We start from the raw sequence: 22,550 nt of genomic DNA on the forward strand, positions 1-22,550 counted from the left end.
GAGGCAGAGCAGCAGCAGCAGTGCAGAGACCGAGTGGTGCAGCTGGGGCTGGAGCAGTCTGGAGCTGGGTGCGGTGAGCAGCTGGGGAGACGAAGGGGGACCCTGGGCAGCGGGCCCAGCACAGAGAGATGCCTCAGCCAAGAGGCTCTGCAGGCCAGGCTTGGATCATAACCCAGACAGGGCGGGGGCGACACTGGGAAGAAGGGTCCTACCACTTAGAGCCTGAGAGCGTGTGACCACCACCAGAGCAAGTGTCCAACCCACAGCATCCCTGCAGCAAAGCCAGGGCCTGAGGGGAAGGCCTGGGACTTACAAGGAACAGACTGTGAACTGCCCTGACATTCCAGAGACACTGTGATGTTCCTGCCACAGAGCGGGTTGATGTTTCCTTTAACCTTTCCCGTTTTTTCTTATTCTTTTTAAAATTAATTGTTGATTAAATAACTTGCATTTGCTTTAACCTGTATGTAATGGTCAGTGGGTCAGAGAAGTGCCCTGTGCAGACAGAGTACCCCGGAGTGGGGACACCCTAGCCCCTGTCCTAGGTGACCACAGCAGGGTTGGGGGTCGAGCCCCTCAGGAATCCTGGGCCCAGCCTTGCTGGGGTTATGAGGACTCTGCCAGACAGGAGAGTGGAAGGGGAGTCCTCAAGGGCAGAGAGGCCACTGGGTAAAGGAAGTGGGAGCGAGGACTCAGATCCTTTTGCTAGCCCACTTCACCGGGGTAGTGTAGAACCCAGGAAAGTTCCCAACAATAGCGGGACTATTCCCCCACTTACAAATAGAACAAATATGCAACTAAAGTTACAAAATGAACTCACCCCAGCTCTCACCCCACTGTGCTTTTCACTTGTCATATGTGATTTAATTCTTATATAGCTTACCCACAATGACCCATACCCTTTCCTTGTAACCTTGCTTTATGCCTCTGTTTGTGGTTTTATTTATTTTTTGTACGTTAGTTTGAACTGTAAAATGACCGTTCTTTGTCAAAGGTTAATCTTGTTTTTGCTGAAACCAAGGACAACCCTGCCTGTGGGGGAGTTCTTTTAAGCGTTGACATCAGAATGTAAAAGAATGTTGTGATAAGGGCAGGGCTGGCTCTAGGTTTTTTGCCGCCCCACGCGGAGTGCCGCCAAAACAAACAAAAAAAAAAAAGGCCCGGAGTGCTGCCCCTTGAAAAGAGCCGCCCCAAGTACTTGCTTGGTTTGCTGGTGCCTGGAGCCGGTCCTGGATAAGGGAGATTCACATTGAAAAACGCAGCACTACAAAAGGCATATTCCAGGTACTGTATGCAAGGGCAGCATTTGAGGTATGATTCCAGTGTTGCCAACTCTCACAATTTTATCATGCACCTTGTGATGTTTGGGTTTTTTCTTGAAGCAGCAGCTCCTGGATTGTTGGGATTACAATCTTCTATTTGAGAAGAAAAGAGATGATTTTATATAATGATTTTAAGTCTCTCTCATGATTTTGTGGGGCCTGATACATGATTTTTGAATACGTGGGATTGGAAATACTATGATTCATCCCACACACCTAGTGCATCCCCAGTATGCCATGTTAGGCAGAGTGGACATCTGATGGAAGCAAGTGAATATCTGATGGAAGTTCTATTTCTGAAAGTCTTGCCATGGTCTTTTCCTATCGTTTGAACTTCTAAGAATACCTCTTCCCTCAATGAACGAAGTAGAGAAGCATGAACTTTGGGAATAGGACTCCAAATTTCTGTTTCTCATTCAGAAACAGATAGTCAAGCTTAACCGGTTCAGGCAATATTTATTAAGGAGCCCCCAAAAATATTTCTTGTGTCCAGTCCATGCAGGGAGTGGAGGTCAGGCTTCTTGAGCAGCAGGGGGAGCCATTTCTACAAGTGCCAAGAGAAAGCTGTGGGCTGGTTCTGAACAGCAAGGCCCAGGGCCTAGCATAGCTGCGAGGAAGGAGATTAGCCCACAGGCTGCGAGAGCCATCAGCCCTGAGGCAGAGAAATCAGGGAGGTAGTCCAGTTAAAGGTGAGTGATGCAGTTTTCTAGTATCTGTGTTCAACTACATCATTCATATTCATGAACGGATTGAATTGTTAATCTCAAGGTTTGCAAGACTGTTAGACTGAGTTGGGCAGAGGGTGACTTATTTAGGGAAACTTTTAAGGCTACTAAGAAGTTGGAATAACCTAGGGTAATGTTCAGCAGACCAGAGGTACAGATACGTTTGCCATTTCAAACTGCAGAGGCTCAGACTTTAGCGCTGGATGACCAGCTTCAGTCACCAGAGATAACTAAGATGATGGTCATCACGCTTAAACAATAGCCATTTTTATACAGTGGATACTCTCAACATTTTCTTCGAACAGGCAGCTCAGTATTGCCGCCCCCAAGCATGCAAAAATCATGAGTCAGACCCCTAAGACAGACTTAAAAATGAAGAGAGTTTCAAAAGTAATAGATTTGGGTTTCTTTTATTTTCCTGCTGGGTTTTGAGCCTTGAGGTCTTTCCAGCTTTTCTGTCTAACCATTACGGCTAGAAACTTTGTTTTAATATGAAAGCTGAGAGTCTCATGGAATCATAAAAATGTAGGGCTGGAAGGTTCACATGAGCTGGGCTTTCAGAAGAATACCAGCTATTGTGAGATTTGCAATAAAATAATGAGTCAGCAACACTACAAATACTAGCCGTGATAGAGAGATTCCTTAAACATATAATGGGGAACTGGAATTGATAGAACCCATAGAAACTGTCAAATGGAAGACACTTTTAAAGGATACCGACGATAAAGACCAAATCTGTTATATTTGTAGTGGTGTCATGAACCGGTTTTGCATTGTGGAATAATTTGCTGTACGAAAAATAAACAGAATTAAATTTCAGTTTATGTAGCATAGGCAAATTGCACACACTGTTGTATCTGTAAACTGGCCAAGGAAGTTACAAAGCTAGCAAATTTGCCTTACTTTTGCTGTTAGCATGGTGGATAATCATCTGTTATTATGAATAATACTTGGTAAGATATTCCTGTCTTTTCTTTTTCCCCATCAATTATTCACTGAAGAGGCTGGCAGAACATGTTAGTTAGATGCAGTTGCCTAAACGTAGAGAGACACCCAGCAATAGTTTAATTTTGCCAACAACTCCTAGAGGGCCTTTGGCACACACCTCGGGTTAAAATGTTAGCAAGCCTCTAAAATGCATCCACTAAATTTGCAATTGTATCAATTCTTTGTGTCACAGGCACCAACTTTCCAAAGTCCCCAGGGGGTGCTCTACCGCCAGCTCTGTCCCAGGCCCTGCCCCTCTCCACCCGTTCCCCCAAGGCCCCAACCCCGCCCCACCTCTTCCTGTCCCCGCTCTACCTCTTCCCTCCCAGTTCTGCCCCCTCCTGCTCCTCCCTCGTCCCCCCACCTCCTGCATGCCACAAAACAGCTGTTCGCAGTGGGCGAGAGGCTCAGGGAGGGAGGGGAAGGTGCTGATCCATGGGGGCTGCTTATGGGTGTTCAGCACCTACACTCCTGGAGTCAGCGTGCGTGAGAGAGACAGAGAGCGCACACGCGATTCTGTTCTTTGTGCAAAAATGTCATGGCGGCAGTTACTGGTTTTGCCTGCACAAATGTGAATTTTCACATGCACTGCGATGAACACACAAATGTTGCAGTTACATTTGTACAGGCATACTGGAAATACATTCGGCTAAAGTCTTGGTGGTACAATTTGGGTTGCTAAAGTAACTTAGAGACGCAAGTTAGCATGCGACCAGTTAGCTTTTACGTAACCAATTACAGGTTCCTTTCAGTTTTTCTTGCCACTTCTGTTAGTTGTGCTGCCTGCTACAGACACAGTCTCATTGTACTACTCGCAGCCATGAATCAGAAGTAATCTAAAGTAATGAATGATATTTTACTGTGACAATAATCCCAAATACATCACTGATTAGTTTCTTGGATCCCCATAGAAAACAGGTAATTTTTTTCAAAGTAAACTTGAAATCTACCTAGATTTCAATTGGTTATACACTTCTTTCTTACTTCCTATTCTGAACTGTTGTGTTGTGCAGAGGTGGCTGCATTCCTATGGTGGGAAAGGTGATTCCTGTTTGCAAAGTGCTTTAGGATTGTTTGGAACAAAAAAGCACAACATGCATGTAAGATTATAATATTAACAACAACATTGGTTAGATTCTTCACACTGGGAAGACTGGAAACCATATTTAAAAGGACACAATTTTCAGGGCAGTTTATAATTTCATTATAAAGTTAAATAAAATTATGGAAAAGGCTACTGTACGAGCACTTTGGAAACACAAACCAGAGTGGACGTTTTCATTCATCTGCTGAGTGCTCCCAACTCTCATTAATATCAATGTGAATTAAGAAAACTCAGTATTTACCGAGTGGGATTCCTCACCTTGCAAAATCAGGCCCATGAGTGTAGTTGTATTTATACGTAAACATATATTTAATTGATAAACTTTATACATTGATGACACTTTGCCATGTTGTATTTTCACATGATGGCCCAAACAGTTATGGACCTGACTGTCAGTGTTTGTGTAACCAGATTTTATATATGCCTCTATGTGTGCACACAGTAAGCATCTGTTTGTATGTGTGCAAATTCTTCCCGAGATCCATAGCAAGTATGAAATCACATATGCGCTTCACTACACTTGCAAGCATACACCTATGCATGCATCAGGCAATGATATATTTGTGATTGTAGCAACATGCATGGAATTTCGAGGGCAAAGCACAGATTGTAGGAGGGAAGAATTTGGAGGAGGCACTAGTAAGCCAATCTGTGTGCATGTGGCTGGAATGCTAGCTGCAGTTACAGCACCTCTGTAAATAGTTCTCTTAATAAAGAATAAGTTTAGTTTAAGAAACATTGAGTCCTCTTATATTATTACCCAGCATGCAGTACATGAAACATGGGCACATTCATTTTCCACACACAATTTACTAGGTTTTTTTCTATAACCTTACACATAGTGCTTGTATGACCAAGAAAAGATCAAAGAACCAGCACAAGAACAAATGTAGGCTGGTTGAGCTTCATAATTAGAAGAAAGTAAGTTCCTATGGAAAACTGAATAGTTCCTTTGTCATGATGGCGATAATTTGAAATTATTTTTGAGCCCCATTTTGAAAAACAACATGATGGACGCCACCCTAGATATCATCAGAACTCCATTGGTTTAGTTCTCGCAGTAGAAGTGTTTGAACCTAGGATTAAACATTGCATAGTACCAGCCAACCATCAAAGACGAGACTAAGGGTGGGATTTTCAGAAGCACCCAAAGACACCCACTTGTGGCTTTTTTTCCCTCAACGGCGGGATAAAATTCCAGCGCTGACGACCCACCATGGATAATGCCATAACTCCAGGCTCCCAGATGTGAATTATTTAATAGGAGCATCCCATCTGATATCAGCTGCCATGATGGTGCACAAAGACAGCAGCTGTCTCAATGATACATAAGAAAGAGGTGGGTTTGTAACATGCCCAGCTATTTGTATATTGGAAGATACCTTAATTGGCAGGAGGTAAGAACTGTGGCTTTCTTTTCAGAGCTATAACACAACAAACGATAGAGCAGAAATCTGTGTATGAGAGTTGCCTCGTTGGAGCTCACAACATGCATCCTCTGTCCTTAGAGAGACAAGATGGGTGAGGCAGTATCTTTTATTGGACCAACAACATTTGCTGGTGAAAGAGACAAGCTTTCATGTTTACACAGAGCTCTTCTTCAGGTCTGGGAAAGGTACTCTTTCTACTATCCTGGGGCCTTCACAACTCCATCAACACTGCAAACAATCCTTTATCCTTGACATAGTCATTCTTGATCTAAAGTATAGACTAAGGCTACACATTTGTTATGATCATGACTTCTGTGCCAGAAAAAAAAATTGTTTTCCTAATAAATTATTTTTTGCTGCCCCGGTCAGCCTGCAACTGAGCAAGATCTCTCCATGAATGTGTACAATGTCCTGTGCAGAATGGGAAAGTCACCTAGGATTTATTTTTTTCCCCAAGGTAAAGGATATTTTGCACACAATAATGCGATCCTGTGACTTTCTGTATTTCTTTCTATACATTTGTGACTCCCAATTTTTTCATAATTTCAGATGCCCTAATAATGATTAGCAACACGCACCCCCGTCACCTTTTTGACAGATTTCAGGCTCTACTAAATGGATTTTGAAAACATTGTATTTACTATTAGTCCCAGCCCTAACTGTTTCTCACTTTTAAATTCTCCATTGACCATGAATAAGATCTTAAACCTGCAAGCCCTTTCCCCCTAATGGTACTCACTTCCATAGTGGATTTTCCCAATGTCTCAGACTGTCATTTTTAATCTTTAATAACTATTAGATGACACATTTTAAATATGCACATGGTGACTTGCTCACCCATACACCCTCTTGATCAGATTTATTTTAAAAGATCTTTGGTTTCAAAGCAGTCTTGAATAACTTCACCAGGTCTCTCAAACTCCCTAAAACGAAATCTGTTGTGTGTATCTTATTGGTGAGAGAGGGAAGCCCTAGATAAAATATTTGCAGATTTTAAAATGTGGACTATTTTTTATCCTCTAATCCTGGTCAGCAGAAGTAAATCTGAGCCTTAGTGACTTATATCTGTGAGATATCTTCATTTTCTCCAGTCCCAGTTGGTTCATACAATCATTATTTTAATCCTGCTCTACCCGGTACCATTTTCTTTACTAAGTAAGTGTTTAGTAAAAGGATTTAGTGAAAAGAAGATTAGAAAAATTTAAAGGCACTGCAGACTGTGCCACAATAAATTATACGTTTTAGCCTGCATAACTGGCTAATAATATCACCAGTGAGATATAGAGCATATGGGTTAAGCTTCAATGCACCCTAGATTCCCATGTCACCTCACACAGAGTCATGGGGTGACAGTCCTGCAGTATGAAGTGTTAAACTGTTCAGTTTGTTATAACAGTTCTTATTACACTCCAGAGATCCTACAAAAGCCACACACACAGGCATGAGAAGTATGTCGGTGTACTGACATTGCAGAGTAATTGCTGAACAGGACCACCCACCCTACAGGTCCCCAGTTACAAAATTAAACACAAACTCCTAGACCTTAGAGATGACAGACCAAATTTATCCTTGCTGTAACTCCAGTGAACTCAAGGTGTTACACCAGGGTTGGCCTGATGCATTCTGTGTGTTAGAGTAAAACTTCAAGGTAATTCCCAAGAAAATAGCACTGTAACAACAACCTCAGGGATTATAAACAATCTTGCAGATTCAACATAGCGTATAAGGAATGATTGAGTTTCAAAGATAATAGAGAGCAAGGACGAATAAACAGCCTGATAGAAATTAAAAAAATAATTCTCTGGATGTCTTTAGCATTCTACCCCTAGTCTGGAATGACCCCTTGAAAACATGTTTCAGAGGAACAGCCGTGTTAGTCTGTATTCGCAAAAAGAAAAGGAGTACTTGTGGCACCTTAGAGACTAACCAATTTATTTGAGCATGAGCTTTCGTGAGCTGTAGCTCACGAAAGCTCATGCTCAAATAAATTGGTTAGTCTCTAAGGTGCCACAAGTACTCCTTTTCTTCTTGAAAACATGGTTGTCTTTGTCAAACTTTAGAATGCACCACTGGGCCAGACTGGCTGCACTGTTAGCACTGTGGCTGTCCCTGCTTTCCACGCTGGTATTGGTTAGATGTGTGGTACACTGGAGGTTGAGAGGTAGAGTTTCAGGTACTCCGATATTCTATCTTGTGTCAGTGAGCAATAATTTAGGCTAAAGAGAACAATACAAAGGGTACCGCAGGTAACTGTATCTGGCAAATTTACTTTCCCTTCAGTCTGTTTTCATGAATCTCATTCACAAACCTGCTTCACTCGCCTTCTCAGCAGCCAGGCAAAAGGGTGAAGTTAAGAAGCATTGTGACTTAGAGTTCAGTGATTGGTTGGAGAACACCAACTGCTTGCCAATCCCATTGTACCCTGCCCTGACTAAAGGCTCTTTGACAGTTGTCAGTGCCAACTGCCAGCTGCAGATGGATGCGAGCCAGCACGTGCTCACCTACTGGTCAGTGGAGTTGTAGGCAAGTTCCCTGTGTCTTGCCCCTTGGATGCCTGCAGGGAAAGAGAAGCAGGCTCAGAACCCTAAATCAAAACACATTAGCAAAAGTTAGGTCCTGCTGTGTTATTTATTTTAAGCTTATTTTAAATACTTCAACCCTTAGCAGCAGCATCTCCAGGAACCGTGCAAAGCTGCCTCTCAGACTGGCCTCTACTGGAATAAAAGGCCCATGGCATGGCTGACTTGAGCTCATGGGGCCCAAGCTTCAGGGCTAAAAATTGCTGTGGACCCAATGTGAGGGTCCCAAAGCTCAGGCTCCAACCCAAGCCCAAATGTCTAGACAATTTTACAGTCCCACAGCCCAAGCCCCACGAGCCTGAGTCAATTGACCCAGGCCAGCTGCGGGTGTCTAATTGCTATCTAGACATACCCTCAGACTCCTCATTCATTGTCGCCCATGGTGGGTCCATATCCTTCCCCTCTCATGCTCTGCCAGTGACCCACAACACTGTGACCTCCTTCCTCTTCCCCATCTACAACATATCCATAAATTACCTCATCTGTTTTTGGGACTTCAGGCCCAGATCCTCAAAGGAATTCAGGATCAACATCAATGGGAGTTAGGTATCTAAATACCTTTGAGGAGCTGGGCCTCAGCTACCATCTCTACCACTCTCCTTCCTCTCCTCAGAGCTTTCATCCTCTGTTCACTCTCTCATCTGCCACTGTCTTTCAGACATTTCTTCCTGAATGTCATCAGCATGAAGTCAGTATCTCAAAAACATAACTTCCCCTCTCTCCCACCTCTCATTTCTACCCCTGCCCCTCTCTTCTGCATCTCACCTCAAACTTTAAGACCCAATATACCACAGCTAAACTCAAATACATGGCATACCAACCTCGCCTCCACCGCCCCTTCACTAAGTTCCTCTTACATTTCCCCACTCTCCAAGGCCCTTTCCCCAAGGTCTCTCTTAATCCCCAGGCCACCCAGGTCACTGATCCAGCCCCTGTAAATTAGAACAGTCCAGAGTCTGCTCTAAATTACATTCAGCTCTATGACCAGAGAAGGTAGAACACTTACTTCCGCTGAGAATCCAGCCCAATATAGCCAACCCCCCAAAAGTAATACAGAATTAACTAAGACAAATGTGTGTTCCATTGTGAGATTTTATGCCCTTTGGGGTGAAGTGGGGAAGCAGAACCATTCTTGCTGCAGAATCTTTACTCCCTTTTGTTTTCGCAGCTGTGTTTCATTAGTGCTCAGCTAGACTGCTTTTCCCTATTGGATTTGAAAAGTTCATTATATGGTGATGATTGTCTTTGCATGGAAATGCTGGGATAAGTGTGAATGGTTAGTAATGGGGGTTTCTGAAGACACGTTCCAACCTGGATAGCACATATTCAGAGCATATTAAAAACAAGATATTACTCTTTGTGCATTACACACCACCTGCTTAGGGGCTAATCCAAAGCCCACTAAAGCTATTGGAAAGACTCCCATTGACTTCACTGGGCTTTGGATCAGGCCATTAAAGCAGTTGGGCTTTTTCCCCTCCCTTCAGAGCGAGCGCTCCACTAAATCGGACAAAATGGTTGATCATCTCCTGGGAACCTGGAACTCAACCTCATGTGAAAACTTTGATGCATACATGAAAGAATTAGGTGAGAAATATTACAGGGTTTTAATGCTTTTTCTTTTAAGTGTCCTTTCTGCCTTTAATGGTCACTGTTTTTAAGTAGAAATAATCTGGGGATCTCTTGCTTTCCAGTCACTTGCAAACAAAGGAGTGACCACTATGAGATGGTAGAATAGGCTATGGGACATGATGGAACTCCTTTTTCCTTAAGACATTCATTGCTATAGTAGACTTGAAATGACACTGCAAGTACTGATCCTCCATTGCCTGGGAATTGCCCAGATAATCTGCTACACCTGAAAAAACCTATGATATTTATAAAGTAACTTAATTAGTAAATCATTTGTAAATATTCTAGCCAGAGGTGTTTGTGTTAAAGATGATTACCACTCCCTGATTCCTTTCTTGAGATAACGTAAAGAGATGTGGGTTTTTTGCATTGATTTTGTTTTAATGACTAAATTTTTGCTTTTATCCTGGAAAATTGAGTTCAGGATACTGAGCAATGGAACCAAGTGGCATACCTGTAAAATGTGGACACATGATGGTACCATCAAAACCTCAAATCCTGTTAAAATACTAAGACTTTCTTCAACTAAGCCAAGAGTTGAAAGAATCCACCACAAATAAGAGGAAAAAGTGATGGTACACATTGTTCAGTTGCCAAATAGAGCCAATCAATTAGAATTAGCATCATTTTCGCAGTGGCCTAATATTGGGTTCTCCTTAATAGTACTACCAAACATTTCTCATACCTCAAATATGACAGTACCATGACAGTGACATCACTGATTCCCTAGTACCAATTGACAATTGCTGGCTTGTTTCCACAGTCTGCCTCTAAGGCAACTGACAACATTCTGAGACACAGCTGTTTGCTCTACATAAAACTTTATTAAAGTCCTCCCCCAAAATGTAGTGATTTAGGCACAATGTAACCTAGATTTGAACAAATCTATGAACTCCACCTCTGATTACCCTTTATGTTTTTTCTAGGGAGGTCTCAAAATCTCACCAGGTCTCCCTTAATAAATTATTTCAGCTTGTTTTGGTGCTGCAATCTTTCTCAAATACAGGCTTTTTGAGGCATAAACTCTGAAGGGATCAGTTTGTCTCTGTCCTTTGTGGGAACAAAGGGCTTAACTAATAATTATTCCCCCAAAACACAGAGCCTCGTTTGTGTTCGGCTTTCCATTCATTGGTCAGTCACTGGCAGTGCTTTATCCAGGATAGGTAAGACTGCAAGCAATGAATAAATAAGCCCTTACCAAGATCAGGTCACACAAAGCAGACTGTGTAAGCCATACTTTTAATGTTGCCTCATAAAATGCATTCTGAAATGCAAGGTACTCATGTCTATTTAAAACTTTCTGGGCACCTTGTAGTAAGCTTTATGAGGGAGTGTAGCAGATTGCAGAACTCACCAGCACGGCACCTCCTGCTGGTCATCTTGGAATTAGCTCTTTTCCAGCCTCAGAGCACCCTCTGCTGGCCAGTGGCTCACCTGCCTCAGTTTCATGCCCCTCCCAGACCCCACTGCCCTTTTACCTCAGGGTTCTGCCCCATGCTCTGGGTCTCTCCTTCCTGGGGAACCCCCAACCCTCTAACCCCACCTTGCCTCAGTGGCCACTGCTAGTCATAGAATATGGTTGGAAGGGACCTCAGGAGGTCATCTAGTCCAACCCCCTGCTCAAAGCAGCACCAGTCCCCAACTAAATCATCCCAGCCAGGGCTTTGTCAAGCCTCACCTTAAAAATATGTAAGGAAGGAGATTCCATCACCTCCCTAGGTAATGCATTCCAGTGTTTCACCACCCTCCTAGTGAAAACGTTTTTCCTAATATCCAACCTAAACCTCCCCCACTGCCACTTGAGACCATTACTCCTTGTTCTGTCATCAGCTACCACTGAGAACAGTCTAGATCCATCCTCTTTGGAACTCCCTTTCAGGTAGTTGAAAGCAGCTATCAAATCCCCCCTCATTCTTCTCTTCCGCAGACTAAACAATCCCAGTTCCCTCAGCCTCTCCTCATAAGTCATGTGTTCTAGTCAACTCATCTAAGGCAACTCATTTTTGTTGCCCTCCGCTGGGCTCTTTCCAATTTTTCCACATCCTTCTTGTAGTGTGAGGCCCAAAACTGGACACAGTATTCCAGATGAGGCCTCACCAATGTTGAATAGAGGGGGACAATCATGTCCCCCAAACTGCTGGCAATGCCCCTATCTATACATCCCAAAATGCCATTGGCCTTCTTGGCAACAAGGGCACACTGTTGACTCATATCCAGCTTCTCGTCCTCTGTAACCCCTAGGTCCTTTTCTGCAGAACTGCTGCCGAGCCATTCGGTCCCTAGTCTTTAGCAGTGCATGGGATTCTTCCGTCCTAAGTGAAGAACTCTGCACTTGTCCTTGTTGAACCTCATCAGATTTCTTTTGGCCTAATCCTCTAATTTGTCTAGGGCCCTCTGTATCCTATCCCTACCCTCCAGCATATCTACCACTCCTCCCAGTTTAGTGTCATCTGCAAATTTGCTGAGGGTGCAATCCACACCATCCTCCAGATCATTTATGAAGATATTGAGCAAAACCGGCCCCAGGACCGACCCTTGGGGCACTCCACTTGATACCGGCTGCCAACTAGACATGGAGCCATTGATCACTACCCATTGAGCCTGACAATCTAGCCAACTTTCTATCCACCTTATAGTCCATTCATCCAGCCCATATTTCTTTAACTTGATGGCAAGAATACTGTGGGAGATGGTATCAAAAGCTTTGCTAAAGTCCAAGGAGCAACATGTCCACCACTTTTCCCTCATTCACAGAGCCAGTTATTTCATCATAGAAGGCAATTAGATTAGTCAGGCATGACTTGCCCTTGGTGAATCCATGCTGACTGTTCCTGATCACTTTCCTCTCCTCTAAGTGCTTCAGAATTGATTCCTTGAGGACCTGCTCAATGATTTTTCCAGGGACTCAGGTGAGGCTGACTGGCCTGTAGTTTCCAGGATCCTCCTCCTTCCCTTTTTTAAAGATGGGCACTACATTAGCCTTTTTCCAGTCATCTGGGACTTCCTCGGATCACCATGAGTTTTCAAAGATAATGGCCAATGGCTCTGCAATCACATCCGCCAACTTCTTTAGCACTCTCGGATGCAGAGCATCCGGCCCCATGGACTTGTGCTCGTCCAGCTTTTCTAAATAGTCCCCAACCACTTCTTTCTCCACAGAGGGCTGGTCACCTCCTCCCCATGCTGTGCTGCCCAGTGCAGCAGTCTGGGAGCTGACCTTGTTCGTGAAGACAGAGGCAAAAAAAGCATTGAGTACATTAGCTTTTTCCACATCCTCTGTCACTAGGTTGCCTCCCTCATTCAGTAAGGGGCCCACGCTTTCCTTGACTTTCTTCTTGTTGCTAATATACCTGAAGAAACCCTTCTTGTTACTCTTAACATCTCTTGCTAGCTACAACTCCAGGTGTTATTTGACCTTCCTGAGTTCACTCCTGCATCCCCAAGCAATATTTTATACTCTTCCCTGGTCATTTGTCCAGTCTTCCACTTCTTGTAAGCTTCTTTTTTGTGTTCAAGATCAGCAAGGATTTCACTGTTAAGCCAAGCTGGTCGCCTGCCATATATACTATTCTTTCTATACATCGGGATGGTTTGTCCCTGTAACCTCAATAAGGATTCTTTAAAATACAGCCACCTCTCCTGGACTCCTTTCCCCCTCATGTTATTCTCCCAGGGGATCCTGCCCATCAGTTCCCTGAGGGAATCAAAGGTTCCCCACCCCTCTCCAATTGATCATCTGGCCCCCTTTCCCTGGGGCAGACTGCAGTCTATAATGGCCACTCATCATTGGCAAGGGGTTAGGACTGGCTGCCTCTGCCTATTCCCAGGCTGTATCTCTGCAGCCCTAGTACCTCTGTAGGCTTTCACCAAGGCCTGCAGTGTTACCAGGCTGCAGCTTTCTTTTCTTTTCTCTTCTCTTCTCTTCTCTTCTCTTCTCTTCTCTTCTCTTCTCTTCTCTTCTCTTCTCAGCAGCTAGCCCCTCCCACTCCAGGGCTAGAGTGAGACTCCTCAACTCCTGGCTCACAGCCCCTTTATAGGGCCAGCTGTGGCCTGATTGGGCTGGCCACACCTGTGATCAGCTATTCCCTTAGCTGCTTTCACTCCTTTTCCCAGCTGCAGCCCTTTCCACGACTGCTTTTAATGCCTGTTCTGCAGGAGTGGGGCAGCCACCCCACTACAGGCAGGTATTAAAAGTAGGGTGTGGGGAATGAGGAAGATGTCTCTATTATTTCATATGAATATATATGCCTCCATTTACCTGCTGGATATTATTCTGGCTGACTACACAGCGTTAAATCACAGATCCATAGAATCATAGATTCTAAGGCCAGAAGGGACCATTGTGATTATCTAGTCTGAGCTCCTATGTAACAGAGACCATAGAACATCCTCAAAATAATTCCTAGGGCAAATCTTTTAGAAGAACATCCAATATGGATTTGAAAATTGTCAGCAATGGAGAATCCACCTGGGTAAATTTCTCCAATGATTAATTACTTTCACTGTTAAAAATTTACACCTTATTTCCAGTCTGAATTTGTCTAGCTTCAACTTGCAGCCATTGGACTAGGCTATACCTTTCTCTGCTAAATCAAATAGCCCATTATCAAATATTTATTCCCCATGTGGGTGCTGGTAGACTGTAATCAAGTCACCCCTTACCTTTCTGTTTGTTAAGCTACATAGTTTGAGCTCCTTGAGTCTATCACTCGAAGGCAGGCTTTCTAATCCTTTAATCCAGGGGTGGGGAACCTATGGCCCGCGGGCCGTATCCGGCCCATTGCTTCAATTCTTCTGGCCCGTGGCAAGTCTCCACATTGCAGGCCAGAGGCCCCAAGCCTTGGCGCCCCACTCCCCCGTGGGGCTGGAGCCACAAGCGCCAGCTCACTCTGCTGTGGGGGAAAGTTAGGGTCAGCTCCAGCTCCCGGAAATGACCGGCATGTACCTGTGGCCCCTAGGAGCAGGGGTGATCAGGGAAGCTCTGTGTGCTTCCACCACTGCCAGTTCCGCAGCTCCCATCGGCGAGGAACCGCGGCCAATGGGAGCTGTGGGCAGCTCCGCGTAGGAGCCAGACATGACGGCTGCTTCCAGGAGCAGTGCAGAGCCAGGGCAGGCAGGAAGCCTGACTTAGCCCTGCTGCACTGCCGACCGGGAGCCGCCTGAGATAAGCACAGCCCAGCCTGAGCCCACACCCCTAACCCCCTGCCCCAGGGCAGAACCCACTCCCGCACTCCAAACCCCTTGGCCCCAGCCTGGAGTCGCCTCCTGCACCCCAAACCCCTCACCCCGGAGCTTAGGGGAAGCCCTGAGCCCCCACCCCCCACGGGGCTGTGTGTGGCCCGCGACTGATTTTTTCTGTGGGTGAGTGGCCCCTAATAGAAAAAAAGTTCCCCACCCCTCTCCAGTTGATCAATATCCTTCTTGAACTGTGGACACCAGAACTAAAAACATTATCCCAGCAGCAGGTGCACCAGTGCCAAATTCAGAAGCAAAATAATTTCTCTGTTCCTACTTGTGGTGCCCTTGTTTATGTATCCAAAGATTGCATTAGCCCTTTTGATCACATCATCACACTGGGAGCTTCTGATCAGCTCATTATACACCATGACCCACAAATCTTTTTCAGAGTCACTGCTTCCCAGCCTTGAGTCCTCTATCATGTAAGTATGGCTTACCTTCTTTGCTCCTAGATGTATAACTTTACATTCAGCCATATTAAAACACATATATACAAAGAGAGATCCAAATCGCTCTGTATCAGTGACCTGTCTTCTTCATTGCTTACCACTCCCCCAATTTTTGTGTCATTTGCAAACTTCATCAGTGAGAATTTTATGTTTTTTTCTGAGGTCACTAATAAGCAAGCCCACCAACGGGAGTGGAGGCAAAGGGGGCAATTGGCCAGGGGCCTGGGTGATTAAAAAGGGTAGCCCCCGGCCCTTTTAAATCGCCCAGGCAGGCCACAGGGCTCCTAGGTGCGTGTGACTGCTCCGGGCCCTGCGCTTTGTGGGGCCCCACAGGCCGGCGCAATTGGCCAGTGCGGTCGGTCCTGGAAGTGACGGGTTGGTCCCAGAAGTGATGGATTCCTGAGACACTGAAATCCATAATGTTTTTTTTTCCTGGTAGCATTTAAGAGATCTGAATTATCTTGCTTACAGGAGTGGGCTTAGCCACCAGGAAACTGGGCAAGCTGGCCAAACCCAGCATGACCATCAGTGCTCACGGTGATATGGTAACCATCAAAACCAAGAGTGCCTTTAAAAATAATGAGATCTCTTTCAAGCTTGGTGAGGAGTTTGATGAAACCACACCAGATGACCGGAAAACCAAGGTGAGGATTAAAGCTGTCCTTCACGGTGCTCCCAATCTGCTGCAAAAGGCACAGACAGTTCTTTTCCACATGGTAAAAACACATCTGCTAATTATCAGAGTGGATAATTAGATAAACACACCTGGAAAGCTCAGTGCAACTTAAGTAGAGCTTTTATATCCCCCTAAAAAAGGAGAAGAGCCAGATTCCATGAAGTACATTAGGAATTTTTTCCTTAGATTTATAGAGTTTAAGAACAGAAGGGATCATTAGATCATATAGTCTAACCCAGTTACCTCTGTAACTTTGTACCCAGCTCAAAAACTTATAGGTTAAAGAGCATCTAGAAGAAAGAATTCAATGTCGATAAATGCAAAGTAATGCACATTGAAAAATATAATCCCAACTATACATATAAAATGAAGGGGTCTAAATTAGCTGTTACCACTCAAGAGCAAGATCTTGAAGTGATTGTGGAGAGTTGTTCTCTGAAAATACCCAGTCAATGTGAAGCAGCAGTCAAAAAAGTGAACAGAATGTTGGAAATCATTAAGAAAGGGATAGATAATAAGGCAGAAAATATCATATTGCTGCTATATAAATCCATGGTTTGCCCACATCTTGAATACTGCATGCAGATGTGGTTACCCCATCTCAAAAACGATATATTGGAATTGGGGAAGGTTCAGAAAAGGGCAACAAAAATTATTAGGGGTATGGAATGGCTTCCGTATGAGGAGAGATTTAATAAGACTGGGAGTTTTCAGCTTGTTAAAGAGACGACTAAAGGAGGATATGATAGAGGTCTATAAAATCATGACTGGTGTGGAGAAAGTAAATAAGGAAGTGTTATTTACTCCTTCTCATAATACAAGAACTAGGGATCACCAAATGAAATTAATAGGCAGCAGGTTTAAAACAAACAAAAGGAAGTATTTTTTCACACAACGCACAGTCAGCCTGTGGAAGTCCTTGCCAGAGGATGTTGTGAAGGCCAAGACTATAACAGGGTTCAAAAAAGAACTAGATAAATTCATGGATAGGTCCATCAATGGCTATTAGCAAGGTGGGTAGGGATGGTCCCTAGCCTCTGTTTGCCAGAAGTTGGGTATGGGCAACAGGGGATGGATCACTTGATGATTACCTGTACTGTTCATTCCCTCTGTGGCACCTGGCATTGGCCACTGTCAGAAGACAGGATAATAGGATAGATGGACCTTTGGTCTGACCCAGTGTGGCCGTTCTTATGTAAGGCATCCAATCTGAATTTGAAGACATCAGTAGATGGAAAATTCATCATTCCCTTTGACAGTCTGTTCCAAATGGTTAATCACCCTCACTGTTAATATGTGCCTAATTTTTAATTTGAATTTGTCTGGCTTCAGTTTCATAGAATCATAGAATCATAGAATATCAGGGTTGGAAGGGACCCCAGAAGGTCATCTAGTCCAACCCCCTGCTCAAAGCAGGACCAATTCCCAGTTAAATCATCCCAGCCAGGGCTTTGTCAAGCCTGACCTTAAAAACCTCTAAGGAAGGAGATTCTACCACCTCCCTAGGTAACGCATTCCAGTGTTTCACCACCCTCTTAGTGAAAAAGTTTTTCCTAATATCCAATCTAAACCTCCCCCACTGCAACTTGAGACCATTACTCCTCGTTCTGTCATCTGCTACCATTGAGAACATTCATTTGTTCTTTTTCATTTCCATTCATTTCCATTCATTTGTTCTTGTTATGCCTTCCTCTGCTAGCTTAAAGAGCTATTTACTATTCGGTGCTTTCTCCCTGTGAGTGTGCTTATACATTGTAATAAAGTCACCACTGGTCTTTTTTATTTATTTTATTTTATTTTATTTTATTTTAATAAACGAAACAGATCGAGCTCTTTAAGTGTCTCAACAAAAGGCATTTTCTCCATCCTTCAAATAATTTCTGTGGCTCATTTCTGCACCCTCTTCAATTTTTCAACATATTTTAAAACTGTGAACTCCAGAACTATACCCAGTATTCCAGTATTGGTCTGACCAATGCTGTATACAGAGGTAAAATCACCTTCCTACTCATACTCACTAATTCTCTGTTTATACACCTAAGGATTGCTGTCACAGTCCTAGTCATTCCCCCTTCTGGACACTCACCAGGCTGCTGCGTTTGGGTCTCAACATGGTGGTGCCTTTTGCTTTAAGCTTCATCTGGCTCTGGGTTTTTAGGCACATTCTCAGGATACAGATCCTCTGTATAACACCTTTCTTGAGACCCCATGATCCAGCTGCCTAGGTCCTGAAATTAGTACTGGCTCCCTCCATCTTCCCATTAATTTAAGCACACCCTTTCTAAGGGCTCCTACCTTGTGGGCACTCTGGTTTACAGTCTCCAGGGACACATGATACGTGAAGCACACATCACAAAGACTTAGCTAAAGGTTCTTAAACCAATCATTCTCTACTTTAAACAGCACAAAAATTACACAGCTCTAGACAATACAATAAAATATCTGTATGTCATTCTTGCCTCAATTTTCTCACTACTCTGGAGTATTCTTCAGGATTTGGAACAGTGTCCTTTCAGGATTCCAAGTGCCACCTCCTGGACCTCTCTCCTCCATCCAGCTTCCTTTGACCTTGGCTGGTCCTGCAGTAAAAAAATAAATAAATCCCCTCTCCTTCCTAAAGCCTGCTCCTTTGCTTTTTAAACCCCTGCTCTGCCAGCTCTTCCCATTTGTTCTCCTGTTTGGGGATTTTCCACTCTCCACTTTCCCTTCCCTGCAGATAAACTTGGTTAAACTAGTTTTCTTCCAGCTCAGGCATCCTCCATAGCATACCCATTGCCCTGTCAGAGCACAGTCATCACGGTTAACAACTTCTTTTAATAGAATCATAGGACTGGAAGGGACCTCATGAGGTCATCTAGTCCAGTCCCCTGCACTCAAGGCAGGACTATATTATTTAAACCATTCCTGACAGGTATTTGTCTAACCTGCTCTTAAAAATCTCCAATGATGGAGATTCCACAACCTCCCTTGGCAATTTATTCCAGTGCTCAACCACCCTCAGTTAGGAAGTTTTTGCTAATGTCCAACCTAAACCTCCCTTGCTGCAATTTAAGCCCATTGCTTCTTGTCCTATCCTCAGAGGTTAAGAAGAACAATTTTTCTCCCTCCTCCTTGTAAAAAACCGTCATTGTACTTGAAAACTGTTATCATGTCCCTTCTCGGTCTTCTCTTCTCCAGACTAAACAAACCCAATTTTTTCAGTCTTCCCTCATAGGTCATGTTTTCTAGACCTTTAATCATTTTTGTTGCTCTTCTCTGGACTTTCTCCAATTTGTCCACATCTTTCCTGAAATGTGGCACCCAGTACTGGACACAATACTCCAGTTGAGGCCTAATTACGGCGGAGTAGAGCATTGTGAAGAATTACTTTTCATATCTTACTTACAACACTCTTGCTAATACATCCCAGAATGATGTTTGCTTTTTTTGTAACAGTGTCACACTGTTGACTCATATTTAGTTTATGGTCCACTATGACCCCCAGATCCCTTTCCACAGTACTCCTTCCTACACAGTCATTTCCCATTCTGTATGTGTGCAACTGATTGTTCCATCCTAAATGGAGTACTTTGCATTTGTCCTTATTGAATTTCATCCTATTCACTTCAGATTATTTCTCCATTTCTCCAGATCATTTTGAATTGTATTCCTATCCTCCAAAGCACTTGCAACCCCTGGTATTGTCCGCAAACTTTATAAGTGTACTCTCTATACCATTATCTAAATCATTGAAGAAGATATTGAACAGAACCGGACCCAGACCTGATCCCTGCAGGACCCCACTCGTTATGCCCTTCCAGCATGACTGTGAACCACTGATAACTACTCTTTGGGAACAATTTTCCAACCAGTTTTGCACACAGCTTATAGTAGCTCCATCTAGGTTGCATTTCCCTAGTTTGTTTATGAGAAGGTCATGTGAGACAGTATCAAAAGCTTTCCTAAAGTCAAGTTATACCACATCTTCCCCCATTCACCAGGCTTGTTACCTTGCCAAAGAAAGCTATCAGGTTGGTTTGACACAACTTGTTCTTGACGAATCCATGCTGACTGTTACTTATCACCTTATTACTGTCTAGATGTTTGCAAATTGATTGCTTAATTATTTGCTCCATTATCTTTTGTTTTATCTTTTTGTTTGTTCTGTAGCTTATTCCAGAAGGGGAGGGGAGGGACTGATGTGACAGGGACCTTCCCAGCCCCTGGCTGACTCACTACACATTGAGGCATTCAATCACATGCAGTAATTTCACAAAATTAACCAGAATTCATAAACTGTACTTAGACAAATTTTCACAATCACATTAGCTCTTTTTGCCATAGCATCGCACTGGGAGCTAATGCTGAGTTGCTTGTCCACTATGACCCCTAAAATCCTTTTCAGAGTCACTGCTATCAAGGATACAGTCCCCTGTTCTGTAGTTAAGGCCTACATTTCTTCTTCTAGGTATATCATTTTGTATTTGGATGTAATAAAATGTATTTTGTTTTAATGGGCCTAGTTGACCAATCAATCCAGATTGCTCTGCCCTCATTAATTACCACCCCGGCAATCTGTTTCATCCACAAATGTTATCAGTAGTGATTTTATATGTATTGCCAAAACATGAATAAAAATGTTGAATAGCATTGGGGCTAGTACCTATCATTGCCCATCTATTTCACATGAAAGATCCCCAGATACCTGCTGCTCATCACATTGGGTATGGGCCATAGGGGATGGATCACTTGATGATTATCTAGTCTGTTCATTCCATTAGAAGCACCTGGCACTGGCCACTATTGGAAGACAGGATACTCGGCTAGATGGACTTTGGTCTGACCCAGTGTGGCTGTTTTTATGTTCAGTGTAAAACCCCAAGATAGAAAGTGGGACTTTCTGAGTGTTGAGTGAATAACTTCTTTAACCAGCATGACCATCAGCTCTTCTGGGCAGGGGCTATCTTTCAATATACGTTTGTACAGTAATTAGCATAACTGAGTCCCCCTGCACACTGGGGTAGTATATGTGCCTCTGCTCTAATTAAATTAAATAATAATTTATGTGTGCCTCTGCTCTAATTAGATTAAATAATAATAATCTGGGCAGGATACTCATGTTTTGCTTCTTTCTGTTTCTTCAGAGCATTGTAACCTTAGACAATGGGTCATTAAATCAGGTCCAGAACTGGGATGGCAAAGAGACCACAATAAAGAGACAAGTGGTAGATGGGAAAATGGTGGTGGTGAGTGAATTCATTCTAATTATCTGATCACTGATTAATGCAAAGCTGTAGAGATCATCTAAACAGTTATAGTTTAATTTTACATTCAGTTTTTCTCCTTAAATAAATGTGGCTTATGTTAGAAGTGTGATGGTTGCATAGGGCAGGAAGAGAACATTAGCAAATAGGCTGACTTAAGTTAATATTGAGGAATATGGGACAAGAGGAAAGATGGATTGGTGGTTAGCATGGAACTCAGAAGCCGTGTGTTCAAGTCCCTACTCCACCACACATTTCCTTTATAACTTTGGGCAAGTTACTTCGACCCAGATCCTCAAAGGTATTTGGTTACCTAACTTCTGTTGATTTCAATGAGATTTAGACACCTACATACTTTTAAGGATGCAGGCCTTAGACTCTCTGTGGGATAAAAGTACTTCCATATCTTAAAGGGGTGTTGTGAAGATAAATTCATTTAAGATTGTGAGGTGTTCAGATACTGTGATTGTGGGGGCCATATAAGTAAGACAGAAATGAAGACGCTCAAAAGATGGCTGAATTCATACAAATATTAGTCTTTAACATATATTTTGATTTTTTTTGTAAATCAAAATATATGTTAAAGTTGGAAGGTTGGAAGGAAATGTGAAAAGGGGAAATACTAATACCAATAACCTTATAATATAGTGCACATTTTTCTTTGCACAAACAAAATGGGTGAGATGATTTTTCTTCTCCCTCATTGTATTTAAAGTGGGATTGTCTTTACTGTTTTGCTGTGAGAAAGTACAACTGTTTTGGTGAACTCCTCTTTTGTCTTCTAGGAATGCACCATGAATGACATCACCTGCACTAGGATCTATGAGAAAGCCTGAAGAAACTCTGTCAGTACCCTGCTTGACTAAAAATTGGAGTACTATAAACTTAACTGTTGTAGGTACTTAATAAAAAGCTTACAAATGAAGTAAATACTTATTGCCTTTATAGTGGTGTCTATAGGCTATTGAGTGGTTGGATTTTCTTTAAAAAGGTTGATAGTTCCTGATGCTAAATTTGCCTCACTAAAAGAATCTGCCCCATGACACCATTGATCCTAACAGCATTATGCACTTGCCACCAGCCACTTTTTTTAAAAATTACATTTTGAAAAGAATTGTATATGAGCCCTGAAAATGTTTTCTAATTACTGGGCAATGCACACTC

At 43.2% G+C, this 22,550-nt stretch overlaps 1 protein-coding gene across 1 annotated transcript; it reads left to right on the forward strand.

Annotated features, from left to right (window-relative positions):
- Positions 1 to 1,206: 1,206 nt before the first annotated feature.
- LOC140905880 (myelin P2 protein) lies at positions 1,207 to 22,259 on the forward strand. Its single transcript, XM_073329373.1, has 5 exons — positions 1,207 to 1,284; positions 9,636 to 9,735; positions 15,939 to 16,111; positions 21,267 to 21,368; positions 22,172 to 22,259. Exons 2-5 carry the CDS (start codon positions 9,663 to 9,665, stop codon positions 22,220 to 22,222), a joined length of 399 nt encoding a protein of 132 aa, XP_073185474.1. The 5' UTR covers positions 1,207 to 1,284; positions 9,636 to 9,662; the 3' UTR covers positions 22,223 to 22,259.
- The last annotated feature ends 291 nt before the right edge of the window (positions 22,260 to 22,550 follow it).

The sequence above is a fragment of the Lepidochelys kempii genome, chromosome 2, assembly GCF_965140285.1.
Source record: "Lepidochelys kempii isolate rLepKem1 chromosome 2, rLepKem1.hap1, whole genome shotgun sequence".
NCBI lineage: Eukaryota > Metazoa > Chordata > Testudines > Cheloniidae > Lepidochelys > Lepidochelys kempii.